Source organism: Onychomys torridus, chromosome 1, assembly GCF_903995425.1.
Source record: "Onychomys torridus chromosome 1, mOncTor1.1, whole genome shotgun sequence".
NCBI classification, from domain to species: Eukaryota; Metazoa; Chordata; class Mammalia; order Rodentia; family Cricetidae; genus Onychomys; species Onychomys torridus.
In genome coordinates this window covers 60,563,292-60,580,615 of record NC_050443.1, presented here as the reverse complement: position 1 = coordinate 60,580,615, position 17,324 = coordinate 60,563,292, and the positions used below count along the sequence as shown (strand labels likewise).

Below are 17,324 nucleotides of genomic sequence, written 5' to 3'. Positions count from 1 at the left end.
AGTCCCAGGTCAGAGGCAACTCTGGCTTCCTGAGGACAAGCCCTAAGGGAACCAGGGCAAGACACCCAGCAGGTATTCAGCCAATGCCTGGCAAACAGGGCTGCACCCAAAGCATTTATTAGGTGCCTAATTGTGGGTATCACTCACTGGGCACAGAAGGTGAGGCTGAAGGCCTGCAGCTAGCCAAAGGAAGCCATTAAACCCTCCAGTGGCCAGGATGCAGAGGCGCCAGCGGGAAAAGGTAAGTGCAGACCCACCCCAATAAATGAGACCATGAGGACTGCTCATGCTGGGCTCCAGTTCCAACGTGACCAGATATGTCACCACCAGATCACTTCTAGCTTGAAGCTCCTCCCCCCACCTACAGACACCAGTCGGCCTGTCATATAAAGGGTTTTTTCCCAAAGTGGTTTAGCCAGAACTGGAAAGTTACTGCCTGGTGTGGCAGGAGCCTCACCGAAGCACCAGCAGCCATCAGGGAAGCAGAAGCAGTCAGGATGGAGCGTGGGTTCTCTGGAGCTAGACGGTGAAGTATGGGCACGCTTTACTCTGTTTTGTGTGACTTGAAGCTTTCATTATGTGTTATAGGAGCTATGGAGACCCTACTGAAGATTCAGGTAAGAAAGGAAAGAAAGAAAAAAGGAAGGAAGGTAGGTAGGAAGGAAGGAAGGAAGAAAAAGAAGAAAGGAGAGAGAGAGAGAGAGAGAGAGAGAGAGAGAGAGAGAGAGAGAGAGAGCCAGTAAGCAGAAACCTCTCCCATCCCTCCGGGGAAGGACGCATCCTTTTACACACATGCTGCATACAGTGACTTACACCATGACTGCTACTGAAGGCTTCTGGGTGCCTCCGGGTGGGGGAGGTTCGAAAGGCAAAGATTCCCACAGCTCCTCAAGGGGACAAAGGGACTGAGTGGATTTTAGCTCTACAGCTCTCTATGGTTAGTTATGGATCAGCACCAAATCTAAGGATAAAGAGAGATCTGACCCTTCCTCTTTCTCCCCTCACCCCCCATGGCCCCACTTCCCCCATCTCTAGACTCCAGTCTCCAAATCCGAAGGATTCTGTAAAACAGATAAGTGTCTCCACAGGGGACTGGACAGGAGTTGAATGGGAGAGGCAGCTTAGCTTCCTGGATGCTCAGGCTTCAGGTCAATGGGTAGAGGATGCTAAGGAGTGCAGTACCTGCCTACAGGACTTGTTTCAGAGAGGTAAGGCATCTCCCACTAACTAACTAGTCTGAGAAAGACTTCCAGATTCTTGTCAGCAGAATTGTTGCAAATGTAATCTATGTGAACTTCCAAACCAGAGCAGAACAGAGGGAAAGCAGCTGCGGGTAAATCTGGGCAGCTGCTCACCTGCTCGGTCCCCCCACATACCCTCCTCCTCAGTGAGGTGCCTGTATGGATTCTGTCTCCCGCTCAAAGCAGTATTGGTGGTGGCGGGGAAGGCTGGCAAGAGAAAACCGTCGTGCCTGGGTACAGCCTTCAGGGTTGGCTAGTTCTTCCCTCCCACAGATCCACCGAGACTCCTCTGGGCCAGCCTCCCAGGATGGGTGGAACCATGGAGGCTTTCATTCTGGGGTGACCTTTCTTTTAGGTCACAGGACAATTGGGAGGGGCACTGGGGGGGACTCCCTTGCTAGATAGGACCAACCCTGTCCCTATTCCCCTAAATGGGTGCTGTTGCTCACAGCCTGAGGAAGAACTCTGACTCACTTCCTGCCTCAGTCTTACCACAGGAACATTGTTCTCCCAACTGTGCTTGGTGTGTGCTGGTAGGGGCTCCCCCATAGCTGTCCCCGCAGGTTCCAGCTCCTTCTCAGAGAAAGCACACTCAGTCTGGGAGGAGCAGGAACTACTGACAGACTTATCTACGGGGCCTTGAGGAGTAGTTCCTGCTCAAATTATAACAGACTCCATTAACTGCATACACATTTCCACTTACAAAGGGGTAAATTGAGGCTCTGGAAATTTAAGGTTGACACAATAGTGTCACATGGATTTGAGCCCAACTTTGCTATGACTTTCCATATGAATAACTTTATATATGTGTGTATATATATACATATATATATTCCTACACACATCTGTGTGTACATATATATGTATATACATATTTTGGGATTTTGAGACAGTCTTGATATGTAGTATTGGTTGGCCTTAAACTTGTGGCCATTCTCCTGCCTCAGCCTCCCCAGTTCTGGGATTACAAGGCAAGTGCTACCATTCCTGGCTCCTTAGCACATTTAATCTCCCTGGGTCTAAATTTCATCCTCAGAACAAACAGCCAAGATACAGAAAAGGTACCTAAATAACTGCTGTGTGAACTTCATGGGGCTTGTGGTTCGGAAGAAGAGTTAACACATGGAGCCGTCTTAGGATCGTGCCTGGCTCCTTAGCACTCGGTGGCATTTATTTCTATGACTGTACAGAACTCCACGTTAAAAACACACAAGGAGAGGATGGAATAGGATTATGTAGCCAGGTTATCTCACAGAGAGCAAGAAGGGATGGGCAGAGGCTGCTGACGACCTTGGAACAACCCAGCCTGGGAAGTTCTTGGCCCGTTTCTCCTCTTCTTTCTCAGCTCAAGTAGAATGTCGACCTCAGCCAAGTAGCACAGCCGTTTTCTAGGGCAGGAACCCAGGGAGGGAAGGGCTCTGGCTGGTATATTGTAAGTAGCTTGGAGTAAAGCGCTGCCAAATCTGAGGCCTGCTAAGTTGTGTGACTTAAGGAAAATTATTTAAACTTTGCGTGCCTCAGTTTCCTTATCTGTAAAGTGGGATTAATAAATCAGCCTGGACGGATTATGTGGATTAAAGACTGTACATAAGGAGACGATAATGTGAACTGATTGGCCCGGTGCCTGGCTCTCTGTTGTTGCAGGAAGAAAGGAAAAAAAAAAAAAGAGAGACCAAACATAAAAGGAGGTGGGCTATTTCTGTTTATCCACCTGTCTTTACGGAAGCAAATAAAACTGTGACTCCTCTCGCAGGAGGCGCGAGGACTGCTCTGCCGCTGTGAGGTCCGACCTGGGAGTCGAGTTGCCCCAGGTCCGCCATCCCAGGGCGCTCCCCGGGACTATCCCCAAACTCGGGGCTCTGGAGCCGGGCCCGCGGGGAAGGCAGGGCCAGCCTGGGCTCCTCACGACTCCCGGCCCTTCCCTCGCCATCCCGCTCGCAGTCTGGGTCTCGGAGACCGCCTGCCTGGGAGTTGGCGAGGCCGAGAGCCGAGCCCGGCGCAGACGGAGGGGCCTGGGGGTGGCGCGCAGGGACCGCGCTTCTACCCGCCCCGCCGGCAGCCGTAGCCAGGGCGCCCGAAGGCCGCGGGGCCCGCCGCGTGGAGCGCTCGGAACGCCCGCCCGCCACCGGCGGCGAGCGGGCCGGGCCGGCTGCGGCCGCGGAGCGCGGAGGTGGCGCCGCGAGGGGGGGGGGCGCGGCGCGGAGGAGGAGGAGGAGGAGGAGGAGGAGGAGCCGGGGCCGCCGCCGCCGCCGCCGTGACAGCGGCCCGAGTAAACAAGCCGCGCCGCCGCGGCCGGGCCGCTGCCCCCGCCCGCGCCCGAGCCCAGGCCGAGCCTTGCCCTGGTCGCCGGCCGGGCCGAGGCCGCGCCGCCGCGCCTCCCCGCCTGCGCGCCGTGACGCCGCTGCCGGGCGCGGGGACCGCCCGAGCCAGGCCCCCGCCGCCGGGCTCTGCGCTCGGCCGAGGGGTGCCCGAGCAGCCGCGGCGCTCGGCCGGAAAAGTTTCCCCGCCTGGCTCCCCAGGGTAAGCGGCGAGGGCGCGCGGCCCGGGGCCGGGAAGGCGGCGCGCCGGGGAGCCGGGCCCGGAGCGGGCGGGGGAGCGTGGAACCGGGCGGCGCAGCCCCGGGCCTCGCCGGCCGCCGGGCTCTGGCCGCGGGTTCCCGGCCGCCGCGGCGGGAGGACGGGAGCAGAGCAGCCCACCTGAGCGCGGGGCTTGGGCCCGCGCCGGTACTTTTCCGCTGGGGCCGGGGCGAGCCCTCTGACCTCAGGAAACGCCGGCGGGGCCCCTGCTGGGGCGGGCTGGGCAGAGCATTCCGCGGGCGCTGGGTGCTCACGCCTGCCCGCCGTCCTCCGGGGCCCCGGCGGCTCGGGCCTGTGCCCCCACGGGACGAGCTTCTGCTCGGACGCGGGGTCCCCGGCCGCCCCGCACACCTGTGCGGCCGGAGCAGTCGGGGGCGGGATCCGCGGGCGCGCGCAGGCCGGCTTGGGGAGACCTGGGTTGCCTCCTGCCGAGGCCTGGCCGAGGCCCCTGCTGCCCCCGTCGGGTGGCCGGGCTGATCGAGGGGCGGCCTGCTTGCCAGACAGGTCTGACGGCAGACACCAGTCTGGTCAGTGCCTACTTTCCCACCGCCCCTGGTCCTTGCGCCCGGGGGAAGCCGACTTTCATCTCTCTGGAGCGCTGGGATTCTCTCTGACTTGGGAAGTACCAAGGCAACGCAGGTGATGTGGCCCAGTGAGGGCCTGTGGCTGCTGGCCAGGTGTGGACACAGCAGAGGAGAGTGGTCAAGCAGATTCCGTGTGTGTTTGTTTCCTGTCTCGGGCTTCTATCTGAAATTTACATTTTTAAAAAGAGGATTCGTTGATTTAAAAAAAAAAAAAAAAGTTTGAAAACCGCTGCCTTGGTAGTTTTTAACCACCAAGGAAACTGAGGCCCAGAAAGAGGAAATGACTTGTGTAAGATCCCACAGGGAACGGTAGTTGAGCTGGGAGTTAGAATTTCAGGAGTGTCTGTATGCCTGGAACAGACCGGGCCTTGGGTCCTCTGCTGGAAAGAGAGCCTTGATTGGGGTTCCCTGAAGTCTTCAGTGACTTGCTCTGTGGCTGTCTCAGCCAGGTCTCCAGGTCCCAGGAAACAGCAGCCACACCTGGTGGTAGGGGAAGTTCTGATACTGGGTGGTTGTCTCTGTTGGCAGGTTCTAGGGAGGGAGAAAAAGACTTTGCCCAGGAAAACAGCTGGGAACAGCACTGTAGCTCAGTCTGTAGCCAGGCCCAGAGCTGAGTGCTGGGCAAGACTGACCCAGAGAGGCTAGAAATATATCCAGCCTCCTGGTTTGAGACAACTAGGACTCAGAGGGTGAGTCAGAGTCTGGGATGGGGGTGGGGAGCAGCAGTTCATTCATTGTTCTCAGCTATTGGTGGTGTGTGTGTGTGTGTGTGTGTGTGTGTGTGTGTGTGTGTGTGTTGGGGGAGTGGGCCTCCCTCTGTGTCAGATGATGAGGCAGGGCTGTCTGATGTCTGGAATGCATATCCTACTCTTGCCATAGGTGAGGACACTTGGTGGAGGGAGACAGATCACTTTTCTTGGGGGGGGGGGTGGGGTCCTGTTGTGCTTGAAGCTGGATTGCTTGCTCTTGGAGTGCAAGGTAATTAAATAGTTGGTTAATCACCTTTAACACCAGGCAGTTGTGGCTCCATCTACAGTTTGCCGGAACCTGGCCTAGACCCAGCCATAATTTGGATTCTGTAGGCAGATCCTACAACTCTGGGTAGGGAGTCTGCCTGATGTTTACACTCAAAAGGTTTTAGATGTGGCAAGAGAACAGGCCCCGTTTCCATAGGACTTTGTCTCTAAGCCCCTCATCTTCTTAAATGGGGGCTTGGAGTTCCCTCACTCCTTAGCAGCAGAGCACCCGATCAGTCATATACACAGTGGCTTTACCTCCCAAGAGGACATGGAGCTGTAACTCCCAGGCATGTCTTTGGAGCCCTTTGGACTCTGCCCTTCGGGCATGGATTCTGCACTGTGGATGTCTCTTGCCATCAGCTGTCCGGTTATTTTGGTGTAAACTGAAAATACTCCAGGAATTGTGTGTGGAGTCCCCTCAGCCAGGAGAGTGAGACGCAGCAGTTAGGGAGGCCTTGTTGTAGCTCCTGGAGAATCAAGGAGTTTCCAGCGGCAAACACATCTGCTCAGCTCCCGGGCAGTGTGCACCTTCATTTTACCGTCTAGCTGAATAGCCGCCTCTGGGGCTGGGGCAGGGGAATGGCTGGGGCATTAGGATCTTTGGGCAGACACAGAAGCTTGCCACAGAGACAGGGTACCCCTGCAGCCTCCGGAACCTCTCCTAGCTTCCACCTACCCCAGGAGCTTGGCTTGTAGCTAATCAGAGGCCCTTTATGGGGACAGTTATGTGGCCCCTGGTAGAGAGGTCTTAGCTGCCTGCTGTTTGCTGAAGGAAGAAAAACACCGCTCAGGACTATTGATCAGCCTCACCTTGGTGCTCGTGGCTCAGCAGGTCAGCATTTGCCCTGGCTGCCCGGCTCAGATTACGCAAGGTGGTGGGTCTGGAACACGGGAGGGAGGGCGCAGCTCTGGGGCCTGCCTCTAAAGATGGCTGTCATCTCAGTCCTGGGGAGGGGTGAAGCCCCAGGAATCCCCTGTGCTCAGAGCGTGGTTTCCCAGCCTCCCTCCCAACCTAAGTCACCCACTCTTTTCCTCACAGGGACTGAGAGTCTTTTCAAACAACTCCCGACAGCTAACCGGTTCTGCTGAACCAGGATACCCTAGTGAGCTGGGTAGACCCTCTTGATTTTTTTAAGAGCTACATTATTCTTTTATAAAATATACCTAGGTATTATGAGAACACACAAAGAAAAAAAGTAACAGTTGCTACTCATAATTCTCACCATCTCCAACGAGCCATTGTTAACATTTTAGTGTGTGTCCTTTTGTTTTGGTTATGTATAAATATACATGTATAGTCTTAAGAAAACAAAGTGGAATCGAGTACATGCCATTTTCTAATGTATCTGTCTTTCTTTGGTTAGTGTTTGTTTTTTGTTTTGAATGACTCAAGCCCTGCTTGTATTCTTAATGGAGAAAGGCTTGTGAAGGGGGGGGGGGGTCCATGTGCCTGTTTGGCTGACCTTTAGGGGCAGGGGCTGGATTCTTCCAGAGACAGCATAGGGGTTTGTGGGGGGGGGGGGGGAGAGAGAGAGAGTGTGTGTGTGTGTGTGTGTGTGTGTGTGTGTGTGTGTGTGTGTGTGTCTGGTGAGGCTTGGGGGGTTGTATCCCTTAGGGCTGGAGTTATAAGCAGTTATGAACCGTACAGTACAGATGCTAGGACCAGAATGCTGCTCCTCCACAGGAGCTGTGGAGCTGTGTGTGCTCTTAACCACTGAGCCGCCATCTCTCCAGCCCTGACCACTGTTTCTGGCTTTGGGGTTGTTGTTTGGTTTGGTTTGGTTTTTGTTTTGTTTTATGATAGGGTCCCTTCCCAAGCCTGCAGCTTGTGAATTTGGGGTTTGGCCAGTTAGCAAGCCCCAGGGGTTCTTGTGTCTCTGCCCTGCCCCCAGTGCTGGAGTTAGAGGTGCAGGCTGCCAAGTCTACCTTTTTATGTGGGTCCTGGGACTCCAAACTCAGGTCCTCCCGTTTGGGCAGTAGAACTGTCTTACTGAGCCATCTTCTCAGCCCCTCCCTCAGGTGTTTGTTTTACCCACCTCCCCTGAGACTCCTCTTAGGCCCTGACTAAGCCTTGAAGACAGGAAGGACAGTATTAGTGTATGATGAGAACGGACTGACTCTTCCTCCTTTCTTCCTCTTGCTCCCTCAGAGCCGGCCCTCATCCTGCCCCCCCAGCCCTGCCCATCTCGGCCCCATGCCCCCGCCAGTCAGCTTCGGGCCCCCGGCAGTGAGCAGGCACGTGGCAGCCAAGGCCCTGTGACCAGGCCAGGGAGACGGGCGCTCCGGGGTCCCAGTCATCTGCCCCCCCATGGAGCTGAGGCCCTGGTTGCTATGGATGGTAGCAGCAGCAGGAGCCTTGGTCCTGCTAGCAGCTGATGCTCGTGGCCAGGTCTTCACCAACACTTGGGCTGTGCACATCTCTGGAGGCCAGGCTGTGGCTGACAGCGTGGCCCAGAAGCATGGCTTCCACAACCTGGGCCTGGTAGGTTGCTTACCTGGCCTCTTGGTGTGACTTCAGGACATTGCCCCGTGGTGGGGAGGGGAGGGCGGGGGCTTTGGCACCGCAAAGCAGTCTGTCTTCCAGGGCGTCTGGGCCAGAGGCAGGTTCTGGGTGGCTGGGCTGGGATCTGCAGGCATTGTCCTGTTGGTGGACTTTCATGTCAATAAAGGTGCCTCTCTCTACCCCCTGCATGTTCTCATGGGTCTTAAGCAGAGAACAGATGCCCCCCACCACTTTGTGAGCCTCCCCAGCAGCCTTGTCCGCCCCCTTCTCCGCCTCCTCCAGGGCCTGGCAGATGGAAGGCCCATCATCTCCGTCTCACTGCTTTATTGCAGATCTTCGGTGACTATTACCACTTCCGGCACAGAGCAGTGACAAAGCGGTCCCTGTCGCCTCACCGCCTGTGGCACAGCCGGCTACAGAGGGAGCCCCAAGTAAGTATGGGCCTGGCCCTTCTGGCTACCACTCCTTCTGCTCTGAGCCCCCAACACCGCGTGCCCCATACACACGTGCCCCGTCTGTGTCATTCCTAGGTAAAGTGGCTGGAACAGCAGGTAGCGAAGCGAAGGACCAAGAGGGATGTGTACCAGGAGCCCACAGACCCCAAGTTCCCCCAGCAGTGGTACCTGGTATGCCACCGCCGCCGGGGCTCTGGTCCTCTTCCCTCCACTGTGAGGTGCTGCGAGTGGATGAGCCTCACTCTGAGGCTTCTGGTCCTTCCTCTCTCCTTTCCGCCTTTAATTCAGTGGTTCCCAACCTTTCTGATACTACGACCCTTTAATACAGCTCCTTACGTTGTGCTGACCCCCAACATAAAATTATTTCCATTGCTACTTCATAACTGTAATTTTGCTACTGTTATGAATCGTAATGTAAACATTTTTGGAGATAGAGGGTTTTGGGGGGGTTGGGGAGGTCATGACCCACAGGTTGAGAACCACTGCTCTAGCCCATCCTGCCTTCCCAGAATCTATATTCCCAGTGGAAACCAGTAGTTGCACTTCAAGAGCTGGGATGGGTGGAGATGGAGGCTTGGGGGTGCAGTGGGTTCTCCGTTGATGGGCTGCTTGTCTCTGCAGTCTGGTGTCACTCAGCGAGACCTCAATGTGAAGGAAGCTTGGGCCCAGGGCTTCACAGGTCACGGCATTGTGGTCTCCATCCTGGATGACGGAATTGAGAAGAACCATCCTGACTTGGCAGGCAATTATGTGAGGAATGGAGGCGGGTGCTAGTGATACCTGGGGAGAGGCCTCTAGGGACTGTTGTGTGATCATCTCACTGTGGTTAGGCAGCTCCTGATGACGGCTGTGTTCTTACAGGATCCTGGAGCCAGTTTTGATGTCAATGACCAGGACCCTGACCCACAGCCTCGGTATACACAGATGAACGACAACAGGTGAGGAACGTTAAGCTCCTGGACTCTGAGCCTCTTCCTCTTGTCCGTTAAGGACACAAGGGTGAGTCTCATGTCACATGTCCCACCTAAAAACTGAAGTCTTCTGGGCATGGTGGCATATTCCTTTAATCTAACCAGCACTTGGGAGGGAGATATTAGCAGATCTCCATGAATTTGAGGCCTGGTCTACATTGTGAGTTCAAGGCCAACCATGCTGCATAATGAGACCTTATCTCAAACAACAAGACAGGCGGTGGTGACACATGCCTTTAATCCCAGCACTGGGGAGGCAGAGGTAGGCAGATCTCTGTGAATTCCAGGCCAGCCTGGGCTACAGAGCAAATTCCAGGACAGCCAGGGCTACAGAGACAAACCTTGTCTCTAAAAAAACAAACTAACAAAAAGCCCACAACTGAGTTTTGTTTATAGTCCTGGTTCCCCAAGGGTGCTTTGGTTTTGGTCTTTTGAGACATAGTTTCCATATGTAGTGTCCTGAGTGTCATGGAACTCATGCTGTAGACCAGGCTGGCCTCAGACTCAGAGATCCACCACACCCGGATCCAAGGGATGTTTTGATTAGAGCAAACAGAACTGCAGGCCCCACAGGAAGTGTGCACATGGGTGATGGATGTGGCCCGTGGCCCTTTCTGGTCTCGCACTCCTCCAGCTGTGTCTGCTGCGCCCTGTCCACCCGCTAATGCTGCACTCTTGACCCTGGCAGGCACGGCACTCGGTGTGCAGGTGAAGTGGCCGCGGTAGCCAACAACGGTGTCTGTGGTGTGGGGGTGGCTTACAACGCCAGGATTGGAGGTGGGTATGAGCCTTGGCCCTGGGTCCACACTGAAGGGGGGGGGGGTTTCTTGGAAGTTTTCTCTGCCCACCTGCCACCTTCCACGATGGCTCTTTTGGCAGCATGCTAGTCTATGGGAGGTCCTAAGCTAAGCAAATGGGAAAGCTGGAATCCCGGTGCTGGCGGCATGGTAGATGGGTGGGGACCTCTTAACCGAGGTCACCTCTTATCATAACACAGCCTGCTCCCTTGCTCCTCCGAGGCCCAAGGCTCTTTGTAGTGAAGAATGTGTAGTCTTGGGGAGAAGGTCAGACCCTCCTTCCCTTTCTTTCGTCTGTTTGTGAAAGGCAATGATAGACGGTAGGTGGGGGCTTTGGGTTTCCCAGCATTGGCCTCTCCTCTCTCTTGCTCCTCCCTGGGGTTCAGGCTGGGCCTGTGCCTACGGGTGCCCCTGGCAGCTGGACCCATGCAGCACCCCTTTTCCTACCCACTCTGCGGCCAGGGGTGCGCATGTTGGACGGCGAGGTGACTGACGCAGTAGAGGCTCGTTCGCTGGGCTTGAACCCCAACCACATCCACATCTACAGCGCCAGCTGGGGCCCTGAGGACGATGGCAAGACCGTGGATGGGCCAGCCCGTCTTGCTGAGGAGGCCTTCTTTCGGGGAGTTAGCCAGGTGAAGTGGGGGTCCGGTGCCAGCCCTGGAAATCAGGCTGGCTAACTGTGCCTTCTCCGTTTGCTCTCTTCCTTATTTTTCTATTTTAGATAGTCTGTTTTGTATCTTTTTTCTTTCTTCCTTTCCTTTTCTTTTCTTTCCTCTTTTGGTTTTCCAAGAGAGGGTTTCACTGTGTAACAGCCTTGGCTGTCCTAGAACTCACTCTGTAGACCAGGCTGGCCTTGAACTCACAGAGATCCACCTGCCTCTGCAGTACTGGGATTGAAGGTGTGTGCTTATTGGCCCTTGTTTTTGAGACTGGCCCAGAACGTGCCTTGTAACCATGTAACCCAAGCTAGCCTCGAACTCCTGCATCTATTGCTTCAGATTCTTGCCTGTTGGGATTTCAGGTGTGCACCACCATGCCTGGCTCTTGTATTTAATTTTAATAGTGACCCAAGAAGTCAAATGAACCGAGACAGAGGCTGGAGAGCTGTCCCAGTCTCTAAGAACACTGGCTGCTCTGCGGAGAGCCCACGTGGTGGTTCACAACTGACTGTGACTCCGGTTCCAGGGATCTGATGCCCTCTTCTGGCCTCTGAGGGCACCAGACACACATGTAGTACATGTATATACATAGAGGTAAAACACTCATACAAATAAAGGTAAAATTTTAAACAATAAAAATAAATTTTATGGGCTGGAGAGATGGCTCCGCATGTTGGTAAGAGCACTGGCTACTCTTCCAGAGTACCAGGGTTCAATTCCCAGCACTCTCATGGTGGCTCACAACTGTTTGTAACTCCAGTTCCAGGAGATCTAGCACCCTGGCACAGATATTTATGCAGATAAAACACCAATGTACATTAAAAAAAATTTTTTTAACTAAATGTTATTAAAACATTAAGGAGTTGGAGACTGACAATGTACCTTTTAATAAGATCCTTTTTTTATTTTGTTTATTTTTATGTTATGTGTATAAATATTTTAATGGTTTGCATCTGTGTGCACCACATGCCTGCTGGATTCCCTGGAACTGGGATTATGGTGGTTGTGAGCCACCACATGAGTGGTGAGGATGAAGCCCGGGTCTTCTGCGAGAGCACCAAGTGCCTTAACTGCTGAGCTCTTTCCCTAGCTCGGATGTCTTTGTCTTTTCTTTCCTTTTTTTTTTTTTTTAACTTGGGGCAAAGATTTTCAGTGTGATATTGAACCTAGGCATTACATGTGTTCAGCAGGTCCTCTGCCATGGAGCTACATCCCAGCCTGAGACATGGGTTTGATCTCAGCACCACAGCTCATGAGTGACAGGGTCTGAGAGAGGTGGCTTGGCCAGTAGAGATTGATGGCCGCGTTCAAGCCCCGGGACCCACAGAAATGGAAGGAGAGCCCACTCCACACAGTTGTCCCCCCCCACCACATGGTAGCCATGGCATGCATGACCGTACACATAGAGTAATGTTTTTAGTTTAAGAGAGAGAAAACAAACAAGGAACAAGAACCATCCATCCATTACCCCATCCTGTGGGGATCACCACTCAAAGCATTTTGGTGGTAAACCTAGTCTGTTTGATCTCACGCACAGACCTAAGTATGCACACCTACTGATCTACAAGGACCTTTGGGGGATCTAAGAAGTGAGCTCAGAGTCCCCAGGGATGGAGGCTCCCACCTTCCCAGGCTGCTATAGCATCTTTCTACTGTACCTCCATACTCTGTCCCCCAAACTCGTGCCGCATCATGAGTAACCTCAGCCCACTTTGTTCACAGGGTCGCGGAGGGCTGGGCTCCATCTTTGTCTGGGCCTCAGGGAATGGGGGCCGGGAACATGACAGCTGTAATTGTGACGGCTACACCAACAGCATCTACACACTGTCCATCAGCAGTGCCACACAGTTCGGCAATGTGCCCTGGTACAGTGAGGCCTGCTCCTCCACGCTGGCCACCACCTACAGCAGTGGCAACCAGAACGAGAAGCAGATCGTGAGTCTTTACCTGGGGCTGGGGGCTGGGAAGGGAGGCTTCTTGCTCTCTGCTCAGGCCCCGTTAGACCTCATCTGCTCCCATCCCTGCATGGCCGGATAAGAGCATTATAGAATGTGTACTGTGAGCTGGGGGTTCCTCCTAGACTCTTGAGGGCTGCAAAGCCATCTCTGAAGCCCTGAGAAGTAGAGTCTCCCTGCAAACATGCCTAATTGATCGACCTTAGTCCTTGAGAAGCTTGGCCCTAGAAGGGGCTGTGCATGTTAGCAAGGTAGAAGCTGCGACCCAGGTGTCCTGACTAATTCACCATGCCATGGGGGTCACCAGGGCCTGTAGACAGAGGACAGGCACCCCACATCCATCACGGTCTCCCACATTGTCCCTGGCAGGTGACAACGGACTTGAGGCAGAAATGCACAGAGTCGCACACCGGCACCTCGGCTTCTGCCCCATTGGCGGCTGGTATCATCGCTCTCGCCCTGGAGGCCAAGTAAGTGTGCTAGCAGCCGCCTGTCCCCAGCTGCACTCCTGCAAAGAAGCTGTTTTCTGCAGCCATGTTCGAAGAAGCCTGACCCCAGCCTTTCCTCCTTTGCAGTAAAAACCTCACCTGGCGAGACATGCAGCATCTGGTGGTCCAGACCTCAAAGCCAGCCCACCTCAGTGCTAACGACTGGGCCACCAACGGTGTGGGCCGGAAAGGTAGGGCATGCTGACCAGAGGTTTAGGCTCAGGTAGGATGGGGGCTCTCCTGCCTCCCGTTTGACCCTTCCCTGCCTCCACAGTGAGTCATTCATATGGCTACGGGCTGTTGGATGCAGGTGCCATGGTGGCCCTGGCCCAGAACTGGACAACAGTGGCCCCCCAGCGGAAGTGCATCATTGACATCCTAGTGGAGCCCAAGTAAAGACTGGACCCTGATGGGGGGAGGGAGCAAATGGGGCCTGCGAGTTTCTGGGGTGCCCGCTGGTCTCTACTGGCCTGCTGACTCACGTGGTGCTTTCTGCACAGGGACATTGGCAAGCGACTAGAGGTGCGCAAGTCTGTGACAGCGTGCCTCGGCGAGCCCAACCACATCACCCGGCTGGAACATGCTCAGGCTCGGCTCACCTTGTCTTACAATCGCCGTGGTGACCTGGCCATCCACCTTATCAGCCCCTTGGGCACCCGCTCCACCTTACTGGCTGCCAGGTGCCCCCATGCTCCCTTGCTCTCTATTTCCTAGATCATTCTGTCATTATCTCCAAGACTAGCTAACGTCAGTAACGCTTGGGGAGGGAGAGCCATGCCCTTTGGGACTACCTCATCACAGGAATCCTTGCCTTCGACCCATTTATCATGCCAGTTGTGTGTGTCCCCTTGCGAAATAGTCCCCTGGTTAAGAACATCTGGGAAACAGCCTTCCTGAAAAGCATTTCCAGTCTATGAGGTTGCCACATGGGGAGAACGGCATATGTCCCATATGTCATGGGCTAGGTGTCCCCTCTAGACCTCAGATGGCTACATGGAACTCTCTTCCTCCAGACCCCATGACTACTCCGCTGATGGGTTTAATGACTGGGCTTTCATGACAACTCATTCCTGGGATGAGGACCCCTCTGGCGAATGGGTCCTAGAGATTGAGAATACCAGCGAGGCCAACAACTATGGTATTGGAGAGTGAGGGGGGAGCTGGTGGGCTCTAGGGTGTTGACATGGCGCTCACACCCTTACCCTTGACCTCTCTTGTCAACTCTGGAATAGGGACGCTGACCAAGTTCACTCTCGTACTCTACGGCACAGCCTCTGAGGAGCTCTCTACACCCCCGGAAAGCAGCGGCTGCAAAACCCTGGCATCCAGCCAGGCCTGCGTGGGTCAGTAGTGGCTGTGGTCGAGGCTGGGAAAGTTGGGGGCAATGGGATTGGAATGGTGGAGTCAGGGGCAGTGACCTTAAGGCAGCCAAAGGGAAAGGCTTCTAGGGACTGTAGGTCTCTAGAGCCACCATGGACCTTGGTCAGTGGCTGAGAGGCCACAGTCCACTTGCCTACTGCTCACCCCCTCCTCTCTTGTGCCGGCAGTGTGCGAGGAAGGCTTCTCACTGCACCAGAAAAGCTGTGTCCAGCACTGCCCACCAGGCTTCACTCCCCAAGTCCTTGATACACACTACAGCACCGAGAACGATGTGGAGACCATCCGCGCCAGCATCTGCACCCCCTGTCACGCCTCTTGTACCACCTGCCAGGGCCCAGCTCCCACAGACTGCCTCAGCTGCCCCAGCCATGCCTCCCTGGACCCAGTGGAGCAGACCTGCTCCAGGCAAAGCCAGAGCAGCCGAGAATCTCGACCTCAGCAGCCGCCGCCGCCTCCTGCACTCCACCCCGAGGTGGAGGTGGAGCCCCGGCTGCAGACTGGGCTGCTGCCCTCTCACCTGCCTGAGGTGGTGGCCGGCCTCAGCTGCGTTTTCATAGTGCTGGTCTTTGGCACTGTCTTCCTGGTCTTGCAGCTGCGCTCTGGCTTCAGCTTCCGGGGAGTGAAGGTGTACACCATGGACCGTGGCCTCGTTTCCTACAAGGGGCTGCCCCCCGAAGCCTGGCAGGAGGAGTGCCCATCTGACTCCGAAGAGGATGAGGGCCGGGGCGAGAGGACCGCCTTTATCAAAGACCAGAGCGCCCTTTGACGAGCCCACTGCCCACCCACCAAATCCATCCCTTCCTTGGGCACTTTTTAAGTCACCAAAGTATTTTTTTATCTTGGGACTGGGTTTGGACCCTAGTTGGGAGGCAAGAGGAGCAGACACTGCTTCCTACCCCATCCTTGGGCCTACCTGTTTGCCTGAGGTGGGGCCCCCAGAGCCTCACCCCTTACACCCCTCCACGTGGAGAAAGGAGTAAAATATTTAGGGCAGCTTCCAAGGCCCAGCTGGAGTTCCTGCGGAGTGAAGAGGGGCGGCCTTTCTCTGGGCCCTTGACCAGGCTGCAGCCCTGCCCCTTTCCTGCCCCTCAGAAAGCAATAATGGTCCCCATCCAGGCAACAAGGAGGCTGGCCCGGAGGTACCTGAAGAAGGCGGCCACCTCCACAAGGGCTTTTGCATCCCCTGACCCTCTCTGGCTCCTGGATGAGCCTCCGCAGAAGCTGCAGTTGTGGGAAGGGACCAAAGCAGGCACTCTCCAGCACGCACGCCCATACTTCCATGCTCTCAGCCTGCCTCTGCACTCCAGGCCTCCACTCCAGCCGGTAGCCAGGCTGCGCTAGGCTGGCACGGGCCAAGCTAAAGCTCTGGGGGCCTTAAGCTGGTGTCCTGACCATCCTCTCTATGGCACCCTGCCCCCTGCCAGGGCCCTGTTTTCTGAGCCCGGGGCTGCCTGGGCTGTTGGCACTCCCAGTACCGGAGCCCCTGGGTGGGTGGTGGGAGGGGACGGTGGCCCAGCCGGCTCCTCCCGCCTCCCACCCGATGCTGCTTTCCCCTGTGGGGATCTCAGGAGCTGTTTGAGGATATATTTTCACTTTGTGATTATTTCACTTTAGATGCTGATTTTTTTTTTTTTTTTTTTTTTTGTATTTTTAATGGGGGTAGCAGCTGGACCATTCACCTCCTCACACCCATGCCCACCCTGCCCTTTCCATGGCTGCCCAGCCCTGAGGTATAGGGGGCTGCAGCATATTGCTGAGGAGTAGGGAATAACTACGCCCCATGTCCTGAAGAGGCAGGCTGGCCAGGTGGGCTCTAGGAAAGGGGGTCATGGTAGGACAGGTGGACTGACATCTGTGTTTCAAATGGGGTTGTGCCAAGGGCTTATGGGCCGCTGACTCTCCAGTGCCAGGTGTGGGCAGGTGGCAGCACCTTCCCAGCACTGTGCCCTGGTGGAGAAAGCATTGCCTACGATGCCCCCCAAGCCCCCTCTTCTGATGTGCCTTTTGCACCCCTCCATTAGGACAATCAGTCCCCTCCCACCCGGGACCCCCTTTTTATTTTCCCTAGCCCTTCCTGGTACCCAGCCGACCTGCCCAGGGGTGCCCCTTCTCCTGCCCACCCCTCGTGGCCATCCCGGCTGGTTTTGTAAGATACTGGGTTGGTGCACAGTGATTTTTTTTTCCTTGTAATTTAAACAGGCCTGGCGTTGCTGGTTCTATTTAACGGACACAAGATAATGTTAGAGGTTTTAAAGTGATTAAACGTGCAGACTATGCAAACCAAGCTTGGTCTCTGGTGTACTGCTCTTGCCCTTCCCAGAACCCTTTACTGTGTTCAACTGGGCCTTGGGGGTGGGAACTGGGGCCAGTTTGGCTCAGCGATGTCTTGACTGCAGACCTGCCTAAGTTAGAAGGCTTAAATGTCTCCAAGGGGGCTGGGGGCCTCCCATGCTAAGCAGGTGCACCAGCTTCCAGGCTAAGAATTCAGCAGCTAGAGATGAGCCTAGAGGGTAGGGCAAGTGAAGTGAGACCTGGCCACCAGCTACAGAGCTGAGGTCTCCAGGGAGCCTGAATGAACCAAGAGGATTTGTGTACTTGGTGTGTATGTGTGTGTGTGTGTGTGTGTGTGTGTGTGTGTGTGTGTGTGTGGTGTGGTGGGAGGGGGGTGTCATCTTGACACAAGCTAGTATCCA

The 17,324-nt window shown here is 55.3% G+C and overlaps 1 protein-coding gene across 2 annotated transcripts; it reads left to right on the top strand.

The window, feature by feature from the left end:
• Window positions 1-3,497: 3,497 nt before the first annotated feature.
• Window positions 3,498-16,269, top strand: Furin (furin, paired basic amino acid cleaving enzyme). 2 transcript variants are annotated; one of them, XM_036195308.1, is made up of 16 exons: window positions 3,498-3,761; window positions 7,570-7,902; window positions 8,256-8,354; window positions 8,454-8,549; window positions 9,000-9,128; window positions 9,240-9,316; window positions 10,038-10,126; window positions 10,609-10,781; window positions 12,531-12,743; window positions 13,133-13,233; window positions 13,339-13,442; window positions 13,526-13,643; window positions 13,752-13,931; window positions 14,265-14,389; window positions 14,484-14,594; window positions 14,799-16,269. In XM_036195308.1, the coding sequence occupies exons 2-16, from the start codon at window positions 7,729-7,731 to the stop codon at window positions 15,395-15,397; spliced, it is 2,388 nt and encodes a 795-aa protein (XP_036051201.1). In that variant the 5' UTR covers window positions 3,498-3,761; window positions 7,570-7,728; the 3' UTR covers window positions 15,398-16,269. The 2 variants fall into 2 exon arrangements, with proteins under 2 accessions (XP_036051201.1, XP_036051207.1); XM_036195314.1 differs by lacking the exon at window positions 3,498-3,761 and adding an exon at window positions 3,858-4,494.
• The last annotated feature ends 1,055 nt before the right edge of the window (window positions 16,270-17,324 follow it).